This window comes from Cricetulus griseus, chromosome 4, assembly GCF_003668045.3.
Source record: "Cricetulus griseus strain 17A/GY chromosome 4, alternate assembly CriGri-PICRH-1.0, whole genome shotgun sequence".
In the NCBI taxonomy this organism is placed as follows: domain Eukaryota; kingdom Metazoa; phylum Chordata; class Mammalia; order Rodentia; family Cricetidae; genus Cricetulus; species Cricetulus griseus.
This window is the reverse complement of record NC_048597.1, coordinates 105,083,815-105,106,312: the sequence shown is the minus strand read 5'-3', so window position 1 is coordinate 105,106,312 and position 22,498 is coordinate 105,083,815. Positions and strand designations below refer to the sequence as shown.

The window sequence follows — 22,498 nt, the reverse complement described above, 5'->3', positions numbered from 1 at the left end:
CGCAAAAACTTTTGTCGAGAGAACATGCCTTAAAGTAAATGTGAGTTTATACATTCACCCCTGAAGAATGAGCCAGGGAGCACACCCCAAACTCAGCCCATGCTCTACCAGCCCAGCACCCAGACCAACCATCAGCTGCTAGCCACATCAACTGACCTGGCCTAGGTCAGGAGAGCTGGTGGCACCAGGAGAGCTGGTGGCATGAGTGCTGCATGTCCTCCTACAGTACACTTCCTGTGCTTGTGAGTCCATGAGTCCTACAAGTATACCTCCTGAGCTTGTGAGTCCATGAGTCCAGGGCCCAAGTGACCCAATGACTGAGGCCAAAGCAGGCTTTCCTCACTTGCTATAGCACACTTCAGCCACCCGGACCACACTGGACACACCCTGAGCACCATGGTTGCTCAGAAAGCCCAAGAAGGTCAGGACAGAAATTCAGGAAACCTCAGAGTCCCAAAGTCCCAGGCAGAGAAGGCAAGGTGACATCATGACCCCAAACCAGGAATAACTACTGCACACACCACCTAATAACCACACATACCACCTGCTAACAGAGAAGCAAGAACCAGCGGGCAGGAAGGAAACAAGAACCAGTTTGTCAGTAAACTTAAAAACAAGGTCCAGGGCAGGTGAGGTGGCTTATGCCTGTAAACCTAGAACTTGAAACACTAAGGCAGAAGGATTGCCTCAAGTTCAAGGGTAGTCTGAACCACAGAGTATGACTTTGTCTTTAAAAAAAAAAATTAAATTAAATGAGTCAAAACCAGATCCCTGTTCATTCTGGGTGTGTGTGAGGCTGTGAAGATCAATCACTCAATATCCAGCACCAACGACGACGAGATCAGACTCCTTGTAGCCTTCCCCTCCCTCTTATGGCTGCCCAGGGAGACAAACAGCTCAGCTCAGACAGCCACAAGCTCCAAGGGGCTGACCCCACTAGTGGTACCCTCCAACAGGACCCCAACTCACATTCACACCAAAGTCTGGCGAGGTGGAACTCCAGATGGCTCCAATACTGGCAGCGGCCAGCATGGCCTCCACAGCATGTGCACTGTTAGGTAGATAACCTGTGGGAGGGAGGGAGAAAGACTTGGGTTGAGGGAGTCAAAGCAACAGTCTTCCAGAAGATTCCCCAAGAGGCCTCAAGTATCTGAGGAACAGAAATGCCAGCATGTCCACTCACCATGCCTCCCTAGTTCATTCTCCATTTGAACCAGAGTGACTGTAGGGCCTCTGTGAGCAGCTCGACCCTTCCCAGCTCTTCCCCTCACTCTGCTCACTTCATTCAGCCCCTCAAGTGTTCTAAGCTTCTCCCTCCCCAGGGCCCTTGCACAAACTGTAGTATTTAAGCAGGCCTGCACACACACGCGTCTCCCACATTCAGGGCACACCTGTCCTTCAGCTCTTACATCATACAGAACTTCTTCAGGGAATCCTTCCTTAAGCTAGGCACTTAAACATGATGGTAGGGCTGGAGAGATGGCTCAACGGTTAAGCACAATGACTACTCTTCTAGAGGACCGTGATTCAAATCCCAGTATCCACATGGTAGCTCACAACTGTCTGTAACTCTAATATCTGACACCCTCACACAAACATATATGCAGGCAAAACACTAATGCACATAAAAATAAATAAATTTTTAAAAAAGAAACACAATGGTACTTCCAGAGTACTTTACCAGCCTGACCATGTGTGCACCACCTATTTAATATAGCGGGGTTCTCAGGTGAGGGCAAGGACCTCCCATCTTCATCTTTGCTTTGCCAAATGTATTTCAGCACGCTCCACAAACCCTAAGAAATGTGCTATCTGGCAGATGGGTGGAAGGAATGAGAGAGGACAGCTGAGCACACGCACAGGGATTGCTGTGTGTGACCCTTTGGGGCAGAATGAGTGGAGGCCCCATCACCAAGGAGGTTGGCATCATGCAGAGAAGCAGAGAATATCTATGGCTGGAAGGATCACCATCAACAAGACAGACAGTGCCAGGGCACTGGGAGAAAGGACTTCAACACAGGCCTTGGGAGAAAGACCATGGCCAAGCACCCACCTGAGACCCCATAACAACCTTCTCCAGAGAGACACCAACAGTTTGTACTCTGCCTCTCTAAGTTCATGTGTTCCTTGATGGTCCATAGGCACTCAAACACTGTCCCCTCACCCTACAAGAGTCCACCTGTGCTTGGCAGGTGGCAAGGCCACTACAGAAGTGTTCATTTGCTTGTGAGCAGAACTGAAGAGTCATTACTGTCACTCAAAAGAGGCTAAACTTACTGGGGGGGGGGGGGAGAACACGACAACACTTTGTCCAGCCAACTCCTTATTAACATGACAAGCAGCCTGCCCTCCGCTTAAGCCATTCATTAGGCCTACCTTGGGGGCCATACCACATCACAAGTAAAAGAAAACAGCTGTGAACAGTTTAATGCACCTCCTCAGCCCTGCATGCACCTGTGCCATCTGATACTCAAGTCACTCTTCACGTGGAACTATGGTCAGGGCAGCAGGAAGCTGACTGATAGCCATAGAAGGGCAGGCCAAGAGCCAGCCTGACCGAAGAGCCCTGGCTGATTGAGACAGTCTACCCAGGGAAAGCCCAGCCCCAGGATGGGTGTCAAATGTCCCCAGGCACCCCTGGCACTGTGTTACCTTCTCTCAGAAACAGCTACTGCAAACAGATTTTTTTAAATGCAAAAGAGGACTGGCTCATGGCTCAGTGGTGGAGCCTTGCCAAGCATCAGCCCTGAGTTCCAATCCAGCACCACAAAACAAGCTGGTGGGAAGAAAAACAAGAATAAGAAGAGGCAGCTGGGCAGTGGTGGTGAATGCCTTGAATCCCAGCACTTGGGAAACAGAGGCAGGAGGATCTCTGTGAGTCCAAGGTCAGCCTGGTGTACAAAGCAAGCTCCAGGGTAGTCAGGGTTACACAGAGAAAACCTGTCTTGGAAAAAAAATAAAAAAACAAACAAAAAAAAGAGAGAGAGAGAGAAAGAGAAGAGGCTTCAGCATTGTTTTGCTCAACTTCAAAAAGCAACAGCTTAAATGGCCAAAAAGAACACAAGAAAAGTGAAGCTTCAGGCTCCAAAGCCTGCACTGGCTGTATGCAGTGATATATGCACAAGGACCAAAGTTCCAAGCCAGCCTGGACCACATGACAGGTGGCCTCCAAATGCAAACAAATGAAAACCTCAACTGACTGACTGCTGGCCCAATCCTCATAGGCATTCACCTAGCAGCTATTTATTGGATGCCAGCTGTGTGCCTGGCCTTCCACAGTATGTGTCAGTCCAAGAACGGAAACAGAGCCTATCTTCAGGGACAGACCCAGAGCCTGTCCTTGGAGAATGTGGGGCAGACAAACAACATAAAGGTGACATCAGAGGCCGTGAGCCCACAGAGAAAAGTCAAGCTGCTGTTGGAGATCGGTGAGAAATCTGCCAAAAGCATTGCCAGGGTGGCCCTAAGTGAGAACTCCAGTGACAGAGGGGGATGAGCTGGCACATCCCTCTCCCAGCAACCAGCCCAGGCTGTGCTCACTCCAAGTCCTGCCCACCATCTAAGAAGCAGCTGGAGGGCTCAAGGGCCAGCCCTGGATCTGCTCTCTGTGCTGTGGCATAGACCCGCCCTCTGCAAACATATGCTGGCATCTGCTGTTGGCTAGTCCCCTCGGGAGAGGCATACCCTGACAGAAACGGCACATAACTACTCAGATTATCGCTTGTGTCCTTGTCCAACTGTGGGCCAGGGACTGTGCCCTGAAAGAGTGGCTCTCCCTGGGCACACCCTTCTCACTATTAACTAACTGAAGCTGTTGGGTGAAAGACAGCTGCTCCCCACAGGCCTTCCTGCTGCTGCTGGGAAACCATGGTCAAAGGAGAACTGGAAAGGCGGCTGAGCTGCTCTCAGCAGGAAGTATGATGCCCCCAAGGGAACAACGGGGCACAGCGATATTCAGGAGAGACACCAGGCCTGGTGGCCTGCAGATTCCAGGGTGCCTCCTGAAAGACAGTCTCCAACAAACACCTGGGTCCAAGCCCAGAGACTCCCTCTGCTCACTCCTACTACATTAGGTTTCTGTACATCTTTTTCCTGCCTTGTGGTCAAAAGTGGGGAGGAGAGGCACCAAGAAGGAATACGGCCTTGAACAACTCAGGGTGGGGCAGGTAGAGGTGGAAAAACCCATGACAGATCATGGGCATCTGTCACAGCACCTTCATGCCTACAGACATCACAGGGCCTTTGCTCAGGCTAAATCTGCTGCCTGGCTCCCTTTCCTTTTCTACACAGCTCTACGGCAGTGCTAACTCCTACATGCAATTGTTAATCCACCAGTTGCACAGACCACACCTGGACATCCTTGTCCCTTTCTGCTCCGGAAACACAAGGAAGAGAATTCCTGGTCCTCACAGAAGAGTAGGTTAGGAGATTCTTGCTTTCTTTGTCTTGTTGTTTTATGTTGTTATTGCTTTTATTTTGAGACATGATCTCCCTATGTAACCTGAGCTGGTCTGGAACTTGCAATCCTCCTACCTCAGCCTCCCAGATTCTGGAATGATGGGTGCATCACCACACCCAGGACTCATTCTGCAATTCACTCTGAGTCAACTCTTGTCCAAGTATACAGCTAGAGTCACACAGGGGTGTGCTCTACACACAGCTCAGCTTTCTCAGTCAAGTCCATCTTCTGGGCAATTTTATTGTTGGTTTGGTTTGATTTGGTTTGAGTTTGGTACTAGGGATTGAACCACCACAGCACTAAAAGGCATTTACCAAAGGGAGGGAGGTAGGAAGAGAGGAAAAGGAGGAGGAGGAGGAGGAGGAGGAGGAGTAGTAGGAGGAAGAAGAGGAGGAGGAGGAGGACTAGGAAGAGGAAGAGGAGTAGGAGGAGGAAGAGGAGGAGAAGAAGACGAAGAAGAGGAAGAGGAGGAGGAGGAGGAAGAAGAGAAGGAGGAGGAGGAGAAGGAGGAGGAGGAGAAGAAGGAGAAGGAAGAGGAGGAAGAGGAGAGGTCCTTACCAACCACACGGTCCCCCTTCTTCACACCCATCTTCCTCATGGCAGCTGCAAACAGAGCCACTTGCTGCCGCAGCTCTTCAAAGGTCACCTTCACGATCTCCTCTCTGCCTTCCCCTGAGAAGAGAACAGGACAGCTGAAGCACAGGCCATGCAGGAAGGGACCTGAGTTAACCAAGACAGGAATAGAGGACCTGGATGTGGGAAATGTACAACAGGCCCAGGGTGGGGCCACTCCAGAGGAGAGCCAGGCCTGGTGGAAGCCAGGCTTCCAGTCTCCGAGACTGCAAAGTGGGAAACCCCCAAGAGAAGATACTGATGAAGGTGGGAGAACTCCACAGTCCTGGAGATTATATTATACAGAACAAGAATGCAATATGGAGGCCGGCAGATAAACCAATATGGAGATAGCGTGTGCACAGCTGTCACCCGTGACACTTCCCAGCACTACCACCACGTGTCTGTCACCACAGATTCATTCTGTGGTCACATACACCTCACAGTCACCTCTGCCCCCAGGCATCACTAATCCGCTACCCATCTTAGTGATGAAAGGACTGGTTCTCTACTGCCTGTTCCAGGAAACGGCAACCATGTCAAAGGGTCGTTATGATTACTTGTAACTATGACTACCTTGTTACACCACCTTGTGCCTTTGTTTCAGGAGGTTGTTATATATGACTAACTTGTTATGCTTATGTTCTGCTCCTGTAACCCCACCTATTTTGCCAGCCAAATCCCCCATTTGGAAACCCCCTTACCACTGAGTTATAAAAACCTTGTCTTCCTTACATCCAATTCGGAATTCTCGAACCCCACCTTAGGGGAAGGCAGCCCACCTTCTGTCAGGGTTTAATGGTTATCTTTTTAGTGGCTAACTAATACAAAAATTAGACAGTCTGAATAAAAAAATTAAATAAGCTGGGTGTCATGGCACACTTTGAATCCCAGTATTCAGGAAGCAGAGGCAGGCAGACCTCTGCGTTTTAAAGCCAGCCTGGTCTACATAGCTAGATTTTGTTAACCCACCACTACCACCAAAAAAGAAAAAGAATATTAAATGATCATTATTGCCTGCAGAGGCCTCACTGTGAGGGCCTCTCCAAAGCTTGCAAGAATCTTTACCAAAGAAATTATGTCAAACCATCCATGCTGACTTCTACCCATCAATTAGTAAGAACTAAAACTGGCAGTGGCATGGGGGCCTCACACAGCCCCTCCCAGTCTCACAGGCCTGACCCAAGTAACTAGTTGGTCGTTATGGGAACCTCTAATGACAGCCCGCCCAGTGCTTCAAACCCATGCTCTAGGCCAGCAAGGGCCACTTAGTGAATGACACTGTCTCTAAGTCAGTGGTTCTCAGCCTTCCTAATGCTGCGACCCTTTAATACAGTTCCTCATGTTGTGGTAAATCCCCACCCCAATGATAAAATTATTTCATTGCTACTTCATAACTGCAGTTTTGCAACTGTTATGAATCATAATGTAAAAATGTCTGATATGAGACCCCTGTGAAAGGGTCCTTTGACCCCAGGTTGAAAACTGCTGCTCTAAGTATAGGTAAAATTGAGCTGCAGACACAGGTCAGTGGAAAAGCACATGCCTATCTCAGCACAAAAACAAGATCTTGCATTTCCCCTGGGGTCCACTGTGGGGAGCCAGCTGCCAGTATGAGAACTCTGAGGAGTGAGGCCTCTGCAGGCAACAGTGGACAGCCCCTGTCAGCCAGCTAAAGCCACAAGGACAGAGGTGGTAAACCTGTCTGAGATGTGCTGTCTGGTGATCTGTCCCACTCACTGGCACACACCCCCGCACAGCCACTGGACTGTGCTATAGAGGAACTGGAGTCCTTGAGGAAGAAACAACGGCTGTGACCATCATTGTTAGGCAGGAAGCTTTGAAGGAAGCAAAGCACCTTTCCACAAGTAAGCTAGCCTTCTCATTCCCTGAAGCACAAAACTGGTATCCCGGTGTGTGCAGTGTCTGCAACCCAGGCCATTTTATCCCTAGTGACAATACTCAGAGACAGAGTGTACTGTGCAGATAGCGGTGTTGACAAAGCCACACACAACGGGGCTGAGGGACTGCTTCACTAGAGCATGAAGGCTGAAGTGCCAGTAGGTAGCTTTAGAGAGGGAAGCCTGAGTGCTGCAGTGGATGCCTGCATGAGCAGGGTGCAGCCAGGTGACACCTGGGGGCAGGGGGGTGATGAGTTGGAAAAACAGCAGAAAATGAAACACAATGATCTTCAAGTCCCCATGCTGCTCATCAGCCTTGGGGAGGCCAACTCTGGGCCAAGGAGGAGGGCAAGCTCAGTGTGATGCATCAGAACCTGAGTTTACTTCTCAGCACTAACTTGAAGGCTGACAGAGAGCCCTGGCTTAGGGGTACCTGCCACTCTGATGACATGAGGAAGGAAAGCAGGCTCAACAAAGCTCTACCTTTAAGGGAAGGAACAGAGGAACATGAAATAGAAGAGGCCTCCTCTGACCATGCTGGGCAGGGTTTATAGAAATGCCTGCCCAAGCCGGGCAGTAGTGGCACACACTTTTAATCCCAGCATTCAGGAGGCAGAAGCAGGTGGATCTCTGTGAGTTCGAGGCCAGTCTGGTCTACAAGAGCTAATTCCAGGACAGCCTCCAAAGCCACAGAGAAACCCTGTCTCAAAAAACAAGAAAAAAAAGAAAGAAATGCCAGCCCAGCTGATCTGTATTCTATGAGAGAGAGTTGTTAAGATTTGGATTTAAGGCTTAAGAGTTTAAGTTTGTTCCCATTTTGCAGTAGGAGAAACGAGAGCTCATGAAGCATCCCAGCACCTAGTAAAGCACTTGTGTTATTCTGTCCAGAGAAGGGGGTAAGGTGATGTAGAACCAGGAACCTGGGTCTGGAGCAGAGCGGCCTTCCTAAGCCTGATGCTCACAAGGACTTAACACATTCAGGTAAGTGGGCCTTGTGGGTGTTCAGGAAACACTGATGGGTGCAACAAGACAGACATTAAAATGATAATGCTAGCTTGGTGTGTGGGCACTTGCCTTTAATCCAGGAGGCAGAGGCGGGTGGATCTCTGTGAATTTAGGGCCAGCTTGATCTACCGAGTAAGCTCCAGGACAGCTGAGTGCAAGAGGCCATGTGGCATGATTCTGAGGCAGGGAACAGGTGAGTTCACAGACAGAAAGCAGATCCTCACCCTGCCCCCAGCCACTCTGACTAAAGCAGCCCCCCTCAGCCTACCAGTTCCTCCCTTTTAGGCTATTTTATTTGTTCTTCCCAACATTAGGGCTTTCCCCTGGAACATCAACCTCCTGGGAGGAGGGAGCTTGGCTGTAGTCTGGGCCCCTGCCAGGGTCTGAGGAGCAGGTGCATGAGGGACTGGTGGAGGCTGGCAGGTGCTCAAGCCAATGCCTCAGCCTGAACTGCACTATGGGGCTAGGAACCCAGGGGAGGAAGAAGCAAATGGTATGCTCATCACCCAAACCCAACATGAACACTGCTGGGCATACATTTCGGAAGTGACCATGGGCTCTGAGATCTCAGGCCTACGCCCACCACAGATGCTCTAAGAAGCTACATAGGAACTAGGCAGATAACACATTGAGAACAGTGTAGATTTCCAACATAGAACCCCAACAGAGGAGCTGTTGGGCTATTCTGAGATATGACATACACCCACAAGCATGCGTGTGCACACACACTCACACACACTGATACGCCCAGCTTATCCCAATAACAACCCTGAAGTAGATGGTATCATCTGTCCCACTTGGCACTGCAGAAATAGAGAGGCTGAGCAACCTACCTAAAGTCACACAGCAACAGCATGTGGCTGTGCTGTGGAATATTAGTTTAAGATGTGTTAAATTTATTTATCCTGTGGAACATTTGTTTAATGATGCAAAGCTGTGTTGCATTCTTTGATGTTGCATTTGTTTAACTCTATAAAGCTGTGTTATTTTGCCTATCTAAAACACCTAATTGGTCTAATAAAGAGCTGAACAGCCAACAGTAGGCAGGAGAGGGATAGGTGAGGCTGCCAGGAAGAGAGAATAAATAGGAAGAGAAAACAAGGCGATGGAGAGGTCACTAGGAGCCAGACACCCGGCCACACAGTCAGCCACGGAGTAAGAAAGAAAGAAAGACATATAAGAATAAAGAAAGGCAAAGAGCCCAGAGGGAAAACATAGTTAAAGAAAAATGGGATAATTTAAGTTAGTAAAGCTGGCTAGAAACAAGCTAAGGCCAGGCATTCATAAGTAAGAATAAATCTCCATATATTTATTTGGGAGCTAGGAGGTAGTCCCCAAAGAGAAAAAAAAAAAAAAAAAAACCAACCAACAACAAGGCTGAGCTTTGAACTAAAACCCTCACTCAAGCTCACTTAATCCTACACCAAACCCAGTGATCAGACCCCACCCCCAACACTAATGACTAAGTAAAAAAACTTGGTAAAGATTATTGAAGCTAGAGAGACCAAGAAACTGGCCGGTCAGAGAAGGACAGACACTAGGCATGCGACAGCAAGGGGCACAGCACACGGAGTCCTTTTCAGAATCATCAGGGCCAAGCCCCTGCCATACCCCAGTGGCTCTGACTGGTCGGAGATATTGGCACTGTCCAAAAAAACAAATGCTAATGAACAAAAAGCTAATGGCTCCAGGAAGCTCCACCCACTCCACTGAGGCCCTCTCTCTCTACAGTAAGCCAACAAACAGCCTGACTGAAGAGGGGAAAGTATTATTACTCAAAGCGGAGCAAGCAGCCACCTGAAACAAATGAAACTAACATGAGGGCCCGAGCTGCCCTGTGGTCTCCACTCCTGAAAGTGCACACATCAATACACACCACACCCAAGAGAATGTCGGAAACAAGCAACAGTTGAATCCTCTGACCAGCCCTCTCTGTCTCCCAGCAGAGGTGGTCTGTTAGACTAGGAGGGCATATAAAAATGCCAATACCCAGCCTGAGCCTAGCCAGAACCCTCCCAGTACACCCGGGGGACTCACGGGCCACATAAAGGGCGACTTTGTCATTCTCCTTGTGCCGTAGGAGGTTCTCAGCATAGTTGAGGCGGCTGCCTCTGAACCACTCAGGGACATCTGCAATTCCTTTGGATGTGTCCACGACCTGCAGAGGGACAACAGAAGGGAGCCAGGGGCTCAGACCAGAGCCTTATGACATCACGCATACACCAACCTTGACCTGTGGAGACAGCACAACCCTGCACCCAGGGAAGTCATCCCCGGAAATTCTTACAACAGAGTTTACTGAACACCTATTTATGAGTTGCTAAAGAGGAAGTAAAGGAAATTCGGGAAGTGGGGAGTTCAGGCCTGTTATTCCAGCACTGGGGGTGGAGGCAAGAGGATTTAGGAGTTTGAGGTCAGCCTGGTCTACAGAGTGAGTTTTAGAAAGCCAGGGCCATGGAGGCAGAGGCAGGTGGATGTCTGTGAGTTCGAGACTAGCCTGGTCTACAAGAGCTAGTTCTAGGACAGCCTCCAAAGCCACAGAGAAACCCTGTCTCGAAAAACCAAAAAAAAAAAAAAAAAAGGAGGAGGAGGAGGAGGAGGAGGAAGGGGCTGGAACTGGGTGGGTTGTGGCTCAGTAGCAGAGCATCACAACTCGGTTCATCCCCAGCACAAAAGAAAATGGAGAAAAGAAAATCAGTAGAGAGCCCTGGGAAAATAATTCTGCCTACCCCTTCGTGCTGAGACCTTGGCTCTTTCCCTGAGCGCCATACATCAGCCTTACAGAAGGCTTCGCTACAAACAGGCAGTGAAATGCACTTCAGACACGGGACTTTTATTTTATTGATCAGAGAGAGGAGATGAAAATTCTCTGGAAGGTCCTCAAAATCTAAATAACTATAACAACAAGGATGTGCTTATGCCTCAGACTGCCCATTTCAAAGCCACACTCACACTCGTGCTACATGTAATCTGGAGGGGGAAATGTTTGGGTTTTTTTTTTGAGACAGGGTCTTCCTATGTAGCCCAGGCTGGCTCTAAGCTTGCAATCCCACTGCATCAGCTTCCTGAGTGCTACTTTTTTTTTAATTTTTTTTTTATTTTATAGTATGTGTGGGTGTTTTGCCTGTATGAATGTCTGTGTACCATTCATACAGTGGAAGCCTGTGGAAGCCAATGTTGGGTCCCCTGCAACTGGAGTTACAGGCTGTTGTGAGCTGCTGTATGGCTGCTGGGAATTGAACCCACATCATCTCCAGTCACACACACACCCCACACACACTTTTTACATTTTTTAATATGTGTGTCCTGGGACAACTGGTTTGATTTTTTTTTTAAGATTTATTTATTATGTATACAGTGTTCTGCCTGCATGTATTGTATGCCTGCAGGTCAGAGGGCACCAGATCTCAGTATAGATGGTTGTGAGCCATCATGTGGTTGCTGGGAATTGAACTCAGGACCTCTGGAAGAACAGCCAGTGCTCTTAACCTCTGAGCCATCTCTCTAGCCCCAGTCCTAGGGCAACTTATAGGAGTCAGTTCTCTCTTTCCACCATGTGGGTCCTGGGGAACAAACTCAGGTTGTCAGGCTTGGCAGCAAGCACCTTTACCCACTGAGCCGTGTTGCTGGCCCACACATGGGATCTTAAAAGCAGACACGATTCAGTATTCCCCAGTCATCATGAAAGGAGACAAGAGTATGGTCAAACCCACTTACCTCATCATACATTCGTGAGTAGACGATTCCACCAAACTTCCAGAACTCAGCCCAAAAGTCTGAATATGACCGGACAGACCAGTGGTACAAATCATCATAATTCCCTAAAAACAAAAAAAGCAAAAGAAAACACAACACTCTTTCAGTCAGCCTCAAAGGGTGGCCCCTCAGAAGAAAGCCCAGGGTCTCAGAATCTCACATGCCAATGACCCAGTGACTCTAACACCCCTGAATAACTTCAAGGGTGCAGCTAGGCGGTGGTGGTTCACGCCTATAGTTCCAGCACTCAAGAGGCAGAGGCAGGCAGATCTCTGTGAGTTTGAGACCAGCATGGTCTACAAGAGCAAGTTCCAGGACAGCCTCCAAAGCCACAGAGAAACCCTGTCTCAAAAAACCCGCAAGGGGCTAAACCTCATGACACAAACTCTTCATTCACAGTTCCCAAGATGGCCCAGGCTGACTCAAACTCTTAGTCCTCCTGCTACAGCCCTCTGGGTAACATAGAAATGCAATACCACACCCAGCTCGGTATATTTGTGTTTTTACATGTGCAGGCCACAGGTCAACCACAGGTATCATTCCTAAGTCACCATCCATTTATTTGTCTGTTTGTTTTTTTTTAGCAACTTGATTTTTTTTTTTTATTTTGGTTTTTCGAGACAGGGTTTCTCTGTGTAGCTTTGGAAGCAACTTGATTTTTTTGTTTTTTGTTTGTTTGTTTTGGGTTTTTTTTGTTTTGTTTTGTTTTTGTTTTTCAAGACAGGGTTTCTCTGTGGCTTTGGAGGCTGTCCTGGAACTAGTTCTTGTAGACCAGGTCAGTCTCGAATTCACAGAGATCCGCCTGCCTCTCCCTCCCAAATGCTGGAACTAAAGGCGTGTAGCACCACCACCCAGCTGTGCAACTTGATTTTTTTTTTATTATTTTATTTTATGTGCATTGGTGTAAAGGTGTTGGATCCTCTTAAACTAGAGTTCCAGGCAGTTGTAAGCTGCCATGTGGGTGCTGGGAATTGAACCCAGATCCTCTGGAAGAGCAGCCAGTGCTCTTAGCTACTAAGCTATCTCTCCAGCCCTTGTCTGAGGATTTTTTTTTTTTTAAGAATTTTTTTGTTTGTTTGCTTGGTTTTATTTGTTGTTGTGGTTGAAAACAGGGTTTTTCTCTGTAGTCCTACCAGTCTTGGAACTCACTTTGTAGACCAGGCTGGCCTCAAACTCACAGAGACCTGCCTGCCTCTGCCTCCCGAGTGCTGGGATTAAAGATTTTATGTGTATGAGTGTTCTGTCTGCCTATACGTCTGTGTATCACATGTATGCCTGGTGCCCATGGAGGCCAGAAGAGAGTCCAGTCTGCTGGACAATTGTGAGCCGCCATGTGGGTGCTGGGAAATGAATCCAGGTCTCAACAAGAATATCAGGTACTCTTAACCATGGAGTGATCTTCCCAGCCCCAAGCTTGTTATTTGAGATGGTCTCTTACTGGGGCCTGGAGCTGGCTGAGTAGGTTAGTCTGGCTGGCCAGTGGGCCCCAGCTGTCCACCTGTCTCCACCTCCCCAGAGCAAGGATTACAGGAACACCCAGCCTTTTTTATGTGGGTCTTAGTATCTAATTCAGGTCCTCATGCTTGCAGAGTATATTCCTGAGCCATCTCCTCAATCTCCCTGCTTAATATATCTATTTTTTTATTAAGTGGGGGGGGGGGTACACCTAGTACACACACCACATCGCATGTATGGGGGTCAGTGGAGAACTTTCAGGAACCTATTCTCTCCTTCCACTATATGGATTCCAGGTATCAAACCCAAGACATCTCTCCTAGCATCAGGTGCCCTTCCTTACTGAGCTCTCTCTCCAGCACCTATTCTGAAAGATTGTTCTCTCTGAAGGTGCTGCTCTTATTTCTGTCTCCTCTTTTTGAGATAGAGTCTCTCTATATATAGACCAGACTGGCCTCTGCCTCCCAAGTGCTGAGATTAAACATGTGAGCCACCACGCTAGGCTATCTCCAGGTTTTCTTACAGGACATATATTCACTCAAAACTGCCGTGTGGGCCTGGCCTGGGGGCAAGAATTCCAAATAACCCAGAAGCTAAAACTGAGAGATAAATTCAAGGCCAGCTTGGGCTACAGAATGAGTTCAAGATCTGCCTGGGCAACCTGACTGAGACCCTGTCTCAAAAATAAAAAGAGAGGATTTGAGATGTAGCTCAGTGGTAGAGGACTTGCCTAGCATTCATAAGGCCCTAGGATTGATCCTAGGGACTAAAGTCCCCTGAGTCATGGAACTCCCTGAGAGAGAGGTGAGCACTGCTGGAGGAGACAAGCCTCCACACAAATGGAGCCTGGTTTAGGCACACCAGTTTCACTGATGATACCCTACATGCAGATCAGTCCCCTAAACTCAGGATAACTTGCTCTCTCAACAGGGTGGGGCACCACTGAAACCTGGAACTCACTCCCTCAGACTCCTGCTTCAGGGGGTGCAGGAGGGTCTGGGTTGCAAGAATAACCCAAGCATGTGGAAGAAACCCACAACAATACTCATCAACACATGCACGTGAGTGCTTCAGAGACCCTGTCAACCTCTGCAAGACAGACACATCTGGGGGCCAGAGAGAGAATGCAGCAGGCACTGGTGTGTTACAAGCTATCCGAAGCCACCCCGAGCTCCCCTGCCCAGCTAAGTGGGAGCTGGGTGTGGGAGCTGGGGAGGCAGCTAAGAGGTTAAGGTGCTTAGTGCACAAGAGCACACAGCTGCAGAGAGCAGGGGGGGGAGGGGGAGGGCGGAATGGAGAAGGGGCAGGCAGCAAGGGAAGCAGAGTGGAGATGCAGAGACAGTGACAGCCAGTTCACAGGTGGGAAAGCCACAGCAGAGCTAGATGTGGGACTCTGCAGCTCTAGACTCCAAGAAGGGACCTGGGTCGTGGCAACTAGATCTCAAACCCTCTGGGCCCCATGAAGGATGTATACAAAGTAGATATAGCATGCCAGGAAACAGCAGAGTTAGGGAATTTATAAAGGTTGAGCCAGAGCTGACCTAGTGACTTTGCTGGTCAGGCTCAGACAGGCCACTCTTCCTCCCCAGGACCTAGTTTCCCTCCTGGGTCACCTCAAACCATTGACAAGAGGCTACAGATTCTCCCACACCAGTGAAAGAATTCACTCAGGCTCTGGGTCAAGCTGGGTGACTCGGATTAGCACCCATTCTGCCACTTCCGAACAAATGGCCTGGGGAGAGCTGACCTACCTCTGAGCAGTGGCACTCTTGTCTGATAAATGGTGGTGGTGACTGGCTGTTGTGAAAGCCAACAGGACACTCGGCTTAAGAACACAAACACATACATTCAGCTTTCAGCATTCAACCCCTGCCACTCTGAGTGACCTCACACTTTACTGACCTCCTCTGAGCCTCAGTTTGTGGTACTTATCCCAGGGTCACTGAGAGAACCTAGGAAGTGCCCCAGAACAGCTCCCCGAAGAGTAAAGGCATCCACCATTGATGTCAACCCTCCATTTGCATGAAGAGCACACATTGCACCTCAGAGGTATATATTGAGCCCATACATACACAGCCACAAGTTATTATGCAGTAGTGTGTAGCACCTCAGTCTAGGCAGGCAGAAGGCAAAGGACAGCACAAGGCTGGGGCAGCTCCCCTGGAGAGGCAGCTTTACAAACCTGTGGGAAACAACACTAGCCAAACAGGCCCCACAGCTCCTCTCCCTCCCTCAGGCTTAATCAGCTGGGTCCCCACAAATGGCAGGCTCTGGATGCAAAATTTGTCCCAAGTTGATAAGACTGCCTAGACACCACAGGTCTACTCTGAACACAAAAGTGGATTCAGGCTGGGCCTGGTGGTCCAGGTCCGTAATCCCAGCTACTCAGGATGCTGACGCAGGAGGATCAAAAGAGCCAAGCACGGTCTATAGAGCAAGTTCCAAGCCAGCCCGGACAATTTTTAAGACTCTGGCTAGGCACTTCTTTAATCTTAGCACTCAGGGGGTAGAGGTAGATGGATCTCTGTGAGTTTGAGGCCAGCATGGTCTACATAGCAATTTCCAAGATAGCCAGGGCTACATAGAGAGACCCTGTCTCAAAGAAAACAAAATAAAAAAAAAAAAAAGAGGGTTGGAGTGAGGCTTACTAATAGAGCCTGTCTAGTATATGGGAGAACCTGGGTTTGATCCATAGGACTGCAAGAGAACTGAAGTGCGCCCAGCAACAACATTGAGGGGTGTGGCCAGCACCACAAACCAGGGGAACTGGTGGTCACAAGGGCATCTCGGCACCTCGAGGACCTTGTGTGGGAACTTTTCCACTGTTGTCTCCTACCTCAGCCACATCAGGGGCAGCAATCCGAGGCCTGGGAGACCACGGGCACATTTGGTTCAATGTGTTTAACACTCCACCAAGACTCTGAACAAGGTGCTAGCATTTTAAATGAAATACTAGGGTTGTGATGATGCGTGACTGTAATCTCAACACTCAAAAGAGAGGCAGGAGGATTGTGAGATCAAGGGCAGCCAAGCATGGTGGCTCATGACTGCTTTTAATCCCAGCACTTTAGAGACAGAAGCAAGTGGATCTCTGAGAGCTTAAAACCAGCCTGATCTATATAGTGAGTTTCCAGCTAACCAAGATTACATACTGAGATCCTGTCTCAAAAAAAAAAAAAAAAGAGGTAGGAGGGAGTGTGTGTGTTGGGGGCAGGCAGGACGGGACAGCACTCTGACTCTACAGAAGAATGGCTCTACACAAGAATGCTCACCATATATGAACCAGCAAGGCAGAACCAAAACAATACAAAAAAGTGCATGGAGTAGGGAGAAAAGACACAACATTCAGAAGACAGAATTTGAGTTAGACCTGAAAAATCCCCAAACCTCAGGGCCAGGCAGGTGAAAGGGAAGAAGGAGAAAGGAGGAAAGGGCAAAGGGAGGGGCCGTGCAATCACCACCCGTGGCTGCCACGTGGGAACACTGCACAGACGGCAGGCTCTGGGTTTCCATATCCAGCCCTTCAGCTTTATTTTGTCATAACTGAGAGACAGGGTCTCACTCTATGGGCTAGGCAATCCTTGGAACTCACAACAATCCTCCTACCTAAGCACCTGAGTGTGAGCCACACTGGCTGGTAAGCCAACTTTTAAACACAAGATAGTCAACAGAGCTTCTAAAGATCAACCCTGGACTCACTAGCAGCCAGAGACTTGAAGGTTCTATCATTATGCTTTTATAGATGAGGAAACCAAGGCCTGGGGCAACTGGATGACCGGTTCCTGGTCACACAGCTATGAAGTGGTGTAGCCAGGTTTCTGCAGGGAGTCAGGTTACAGCTCCCTACTGTTCTCTTGCTATGGAGAAAGGTCTGGCCCACTTCAAAGGGCTGCCCTCAGTGGAGTGATGTTCTGAAGCATCAGGCCCATGCCAGTAGCAGATCAGTACTTCATCACTGCTGGCAGAGGTGACAGATGAAGTCTAAGCACAGAATGGAGGACAGGAAATGGATGCCATCCCGACACTGATGGAGTTGGGTTAATGTTCTTCTCCAATCCAACACCCACGAACTGACTACGCAGAGCCTGCAAGCCCTGCAAGTGGCCAGCACACAGCTGTCTCCAGGTAGAGAAGGAAGGAGGGAAGGGGCGGAGCCGGGTTAGTTAAGAAAACAACCTTGTGGAGGCTCCACTTGCATCTCCAGGCTGGGCAAGTCTACAATTCCATGTTCAACAAGGGGCTGTAGAGGGCCTGGGAATCCAGCAACAATAAAAGACTTGCACTTCAAGATTACCCCAGCCCGCAAGCAGGGTGAACCACGCAGAAGGAAACGAGAAAATTCAGACACTGGGGAGGAGACCCAGAGGACTGCTGCTCAGGGTGGGGAAAGAGAAGATTCTGGAAGGACCCCCCTGAGACAGATCCTGGGAGCAAGACAGACATTGACACCAACAGAAACAAGGGAGTACCTATGGTTGGGGGTGGGAGTAAAAGAGATGAAAACGAAGAAGAAAGCCACCGTGAGCTGCAAACCTTCTGCAGACACCTGAGAGAGCAGACCGAATGTAGGACTAGCCAAGCCCTATGAATCCCTGGGAAGGGCGTATGGAAAGAACCTCACCCAAGAGAAGAGCCTCTGCCCCACCCACAACCAGACAGACCAGGCTGGTGGCTAGAAGGAGGGTCTGTCTGGGGCTGGGAGTTTAAACATAAGAAAGGACTCAACCATAACATTAAAGGAGGGAGGAGGAACGAACTGCGACCTTTTCAGGAACCTGAGACTTCAAGTTGGTCCCTAGCAAAGGCAGATGGAGGGAGCCTGGCACTTGAGTCCCATGAACTCAAAGAACTGCAGATCAGACCAGAAGGAAGCCCCCAACAGTCTGGAAGTCAAGATCCCAGAAGCCACTTCCCAAGCAAGCAAACCTAGAAAAAGACCTGAGGCACTTTCAGAGGGTGAGCCTCACCTGCAGGGAGGTGCTGCAGCCAGGAGGGAGGCCTCTGTATGAGGTGACGCTCCACAAAACAGTGAAGGATACAACATCAAAAGACTAGCACCTCCTAGAGGAAGGCCAAGAGCCAGGGGACTCCCCCAACTCCAGGACAGGAACCCTAGCCATCCATTCACCAGAGGCCCATGGCAACAACTAAGACAGACCTCCCTAGAGGGGGACCCCAAGACAAGGGGGGCTCCCCTAACTCCAGGACAGGGACACTGGGTACTCATCAAGGGATCATCCCAACAACTAAGGAGAAAAGAAGAACCTCTCTAGAGGGGTACCCCCAAGCCAGGAGGCTTCCCCAATCCCGAGACAGGGACACTGGCCATCCATCCATGCATCAAAGGCCTGTCCCAAGTGCTAGGAGGGACCTTCCTAGAGCGGGCCTCTCTGGAGGGAACCGCTTCCGGGAAGGCCCGGGACGGGGGTGTACTAGCCGCGTGCCCCGCACTCACCGAGCGCCAGGCCGCAGGCGGCACCCACGGCCGCCCGGAAGCGGTCCATCTGCGTGTCCTTCTTGCTGTCAGGCTCCCACATCACCTGGCACTCCATAATCTCCTCGCGCCCGAGCTGCGCCAGCTTGGACATGGTTGCGGAGTTGCGTGACCGGGGTCTGCCGGGCAGGAACTGCGGGGACGGCGTAGAGCGCAAGGCGCCGACCGACTCGGCACAACGCGGACTAACGACGGCGCGAGACTGAGCCAGCACCGGCGCGGCCTGTGGGACACCCAGCCTGGCCACGCCCTGCGCAGGCTTCGCCCCGCCTCCAGAAGCCACGCCCTTTGAAACCACGCCCTTCGCTGTAACCCTCCGCCGCGCGTGCAAATGAAGAGCTCGCCAAAAAAAAAAAAAAAAAAAAAGTGCTCTCCTGCGCAGGCGCGGTGAGCATGGTCTACGCCCTCACCTGTTGCAGAACCTGTTGGGTGTTGCCCTGCTTGCGTTTGGCCGTTCACTCTTCATTCATTCACTCATTCATTTATTCAAGATTAAGTTGCTCCTTCCATAATCACGTAGCTGCGGAGGCGTCTCAAGCAAAAACGCATGCAGACAAATGTCTGCGGAGGCGAGAAGACCTTTAAAATGCATGTCGTGTGCACGCACCCACAAGGATGTTGTAACAGATAATGTGGGGTATATAGTGTAACAAAAGATACTGAGTAAATGAGACCCCAATTCCATCCTCAGGACCGAAAATAAAAGCGTTAAGCACAGGACAAACGCCGGGCGGTGGTGGTGCACACCTTTAATCCTAGTACTCGGGAGGCAGAAGCAAGCGGATCTCTGTGAGTTCAAGACCAGCTTGGTCTACAAGAGCTAGTTCCGGGACAGCCTCCAAAGCCACAGAGAAACCCTGTCTCGAATAACAAACAAACCAAAAAAGAAAAAAAAAAAAAAAAAAAACAAGCACAGGACATGCTGGAGCAAGCCTGAAACCCAGCACTCTGGAGAATGAGGCTGGTGGATGACTGTACGCTCAACTTCAACCTGGACCCCCATAGCAAGACCCTGTAATTTCCAGCACTTGGGAGGAAGAGGCAGGAAGGAGGGTCTGGGTTTCGTGGTCATCCTTGCTACAGAGAGAGTTAAGTTCTCAAGACCAGCCTGAGCAATGTTAATAAAGCCCCTGTCTGGAAACAAAAAGAAAAAAGCAGGCTAGGAATGTGACTCAGTGTGACTTCTCCCAGTGACTTTAAGGGGACAGGAGGGAGCTTTAGGAAATCTTGCAGAATGTTTCCAAGCAGAGCGAGCAGCCAGTGTCCAGGCCTCCAAACAGGGACACTGTGTCCTGTAGGGTGTGCACAGCCAACGTTCTAAGAAGGCCCAGGTCTTTGATACCATAGGGCCTGGGATAGAAGACAAAGACATGGGAAAGGAAATGGTGACACTTGACGTTGGTCCTGGGGAGCATCAGAGATGTTGACTTTGACTCTGCTGGGATGAGGCCATCAGAAGTTTCCAGCAGAGGGAAGGCATGCTCAGATTCTACTATGGTGGGAACCTTCTGGATGCTAATAGTCTGGTCAGTCTATTTTGTGTTTTGCTACCTACCAAGTATCTAAAATACCCAAAACAAGCTAATTTCCTTTATTTCTTTCTTTGTGTGTGTGTGTGTGTGTGTGTCTGTGTGTGTGTGTGTGTGTGTGTGTGTGTGTGTGTATGTGTATGTGTGTGTGTGTGTGTTCTTGGAGGTAGGTGCATGTGTGTGGAGGCCAAGAGGTCAATCATGGGTGTCATTCCTCAGTTGGCTCTCACCTTGGTTTTTGTTAGTTTTTGTTTTTTGACCTAGGGCCTCACTATGTAGCTTTGACTGTCCTGGGATTCACTATGTAGACGAGGCTGGCCTTGAACTCACAGAGATATGCTTGCCTCTGCCTTCCAAGCACTGGGATTAAAAGCATGCACCACTATGCCTAGCTCCCACCTTGTTTGTGGGAAGGGGTGTTTGTTTGTTTGTTTGATGTGTACGGGTGTTTTGCCTGCATATATGTCTGTGTACCATGTGCATGTCTGGTGCCTATGGAGGCCAGAAGAGCATGTCAGATTTCCTGAGAATAGAGTTATAGATGGTTGTGAACCACCATGGGAGTCTTGGGAATCAAACCTGGGTCTTCTGGAAGAGCAACCAGTGCTCTTAACCACTAAGCCATCTCCCTGGCCTCTCACTTTGTTTTTGTGTTTGTGCTTGTTTTTATTTATTTTTTAAGACAGGATCTCTCACCAGTCCAGGGCTCACCAAATAGGCTATAGTGGCTGACCAACAATCTCCAGGGACCCAGCTGTCTCTACCTCCCCTCTCCAGTGCTGAGATTACAGATGTGTGCCACCACACCTGGATTCTTCACACAGGTTCTGGGGATCAAACTCAAGTCCTCTTGCTTGTACAACAGACAGTAGCCTACTTAGCCACCTTCCCAGTCCCAGGAGTAATTTCTTATGGCTCTAGTACTGGGGTATAAAAAAAAAAATCTAGAAGCTTACTCTGGTGTGGATCTCCCTGCTTTCCCCCGGGGTTGAGGGGAAGGAGAGGGCAAGAGAGAACCTGGGGCATAAAGTGGGGAAGAAAGCAAAGACAAAACCGGAAGCCTACAGCCTCTTAAGAACCAGCTTTAGTTTTTGGCGATACCACATTGTATGCAGCCAGTCTTGTCTGATCTTGGAAGCTAAGCAGGGTTGGGCCTGGCTAGTACTTGGAATGGGAGACCTCCTGGGAATACCAGGTGCTGTAAGCCCTAGGCTTGGAGGGGGGAGGGGAAGAACCAGCACTAATCTGTTCACATAGGTAGAGCCCTCAGGACCTAAACACCTTTCCTCATCTCCTTTTAGGCAGTGGGGATTAACAACAAGTATTCCAGGGGTGAAGGTAGATGATGTTACAAGAGATGATGATGCTTCCCAGATAGGCAGCTGGCTCCAGGCAGTGGATATGGGCATGGAGAGTGCTGTGAAGTGCACCCCAACTGTGAATGGCTTCTGTATTGTTCTAGTTTGCTGTGATAAATCAAAACCAACTTGGGGAGGAGAGGGTTTATTTGGCTTACACTTCTAGGTCACAGTTCATTGTTCAAAGAGGGGCAGGAACTCAAACAGGAGCAGAGGAGAAAGAAAGAAAAAAGAAAGAAAGAAAGGAAGGAAGAAAGAACGAAAGAACGAAAGAGGGGGAGGAAAAAAACCTAACACTGGCCTGCTCCCCATGGCTTGCTCAGCCTGCTTTCTTATACAACCCAGAACTATCTGTCCAGGGTGGCACTGTCCCGAGTGGGCTGGACCCTTTTACATCAATCAGTAATCAAAACAGGCTCCCACAGACATGCTTGCAGGCCGAGCTAGAGGCGGTTCTCAGTTGAGGGTCCCTCTTCCAAGGGGAGTCTAATTTGTGTCACTTTGACAATTAAAAACCAAATAGTATACAAGTTCTGAGACCCTCCAATCTCATATTAATTATCCCAGCTTGATCTCTTTTTTTTTTTTTAAAGATTTATTTATTTATTATGTATACAATATTTGCTTGCATATATCTCTGCAGGCCAGAGGAGGGCACCAGATCTCATTATAGATGGCTATGAGCCACCATGTGGTTGCTGGGAATTGAACTCAGAACCTCTGGAAGAGCAGACAGTGCTCTTAACCCCTGAGCCATCTCTCCAGCCCCCACTATTGGACCTTTTAAAAGATTTATGTGTGGCCAGGCATTGGTGACACACCCCTTTAATCCCAGCACTTGGGAGGTTGAGACAGGAGGATCTCTGTGAGTTCGAGGCCAGCCTGATCTACAGAGCGAGTTCCAGGATAGGCTCCAAAGCTACACAGAG

General features: G+C 49.4%; 1 protein-coding gene and 1 pseudogene across 3 annotated transcripts in view; one reads left to right on the top strand and one right to left on the bottom strand.

The window, feature by feature from the left end:
• The window catches only part of Aacs (acetoacetyl-CoA synthetase), a 43,836-nt gene extending 24,913 nt beyond the window's left edge, over window positions 1-18,923 (bottom strand). For 2 of the 3 annotated variants that reach the window (XM_035443346.1, XM_035443347.1), the window contains exons 1-5: window positions 18,644-18,923; window positions 11,695-11,798; window positions 10,015-10,135; window positions 5,018-5,131; window positions 970-1,067 (exon numbers count right to left, since the gene is read on the bottom strand). In XM_035443346.1, the coding sequence (XP_035299237.1) occupies window positions 970-1,067; window positions 5,018-5,131; window positions 10,015-10,135; window positions 11,695-11,798; window positions 18,644-18,776 (570 nt within the window). In that variant the 5' untranslated portion in view covers window positions 18,777-18,923. The remainder of the gene's footprint in view (window positions 1-969; window positions 1,068-5,017; window positions 5,132-10,014; window positions 10,136-11,694; window positions 11,799-18,643) is intronic. The other variant, XM_027413860.1, reaches the window with a different exon arrangement.
• Window positions 18,924-21,298: 2,375 nt separating this feature from the next.
• Window positions 21,299-21,418, top strand: LOC113835497 (annotated as a pseudogene).
• The last annotated feature ends 1,080 nt before the right edge of the window (window positions 21,419-22,498 follow it).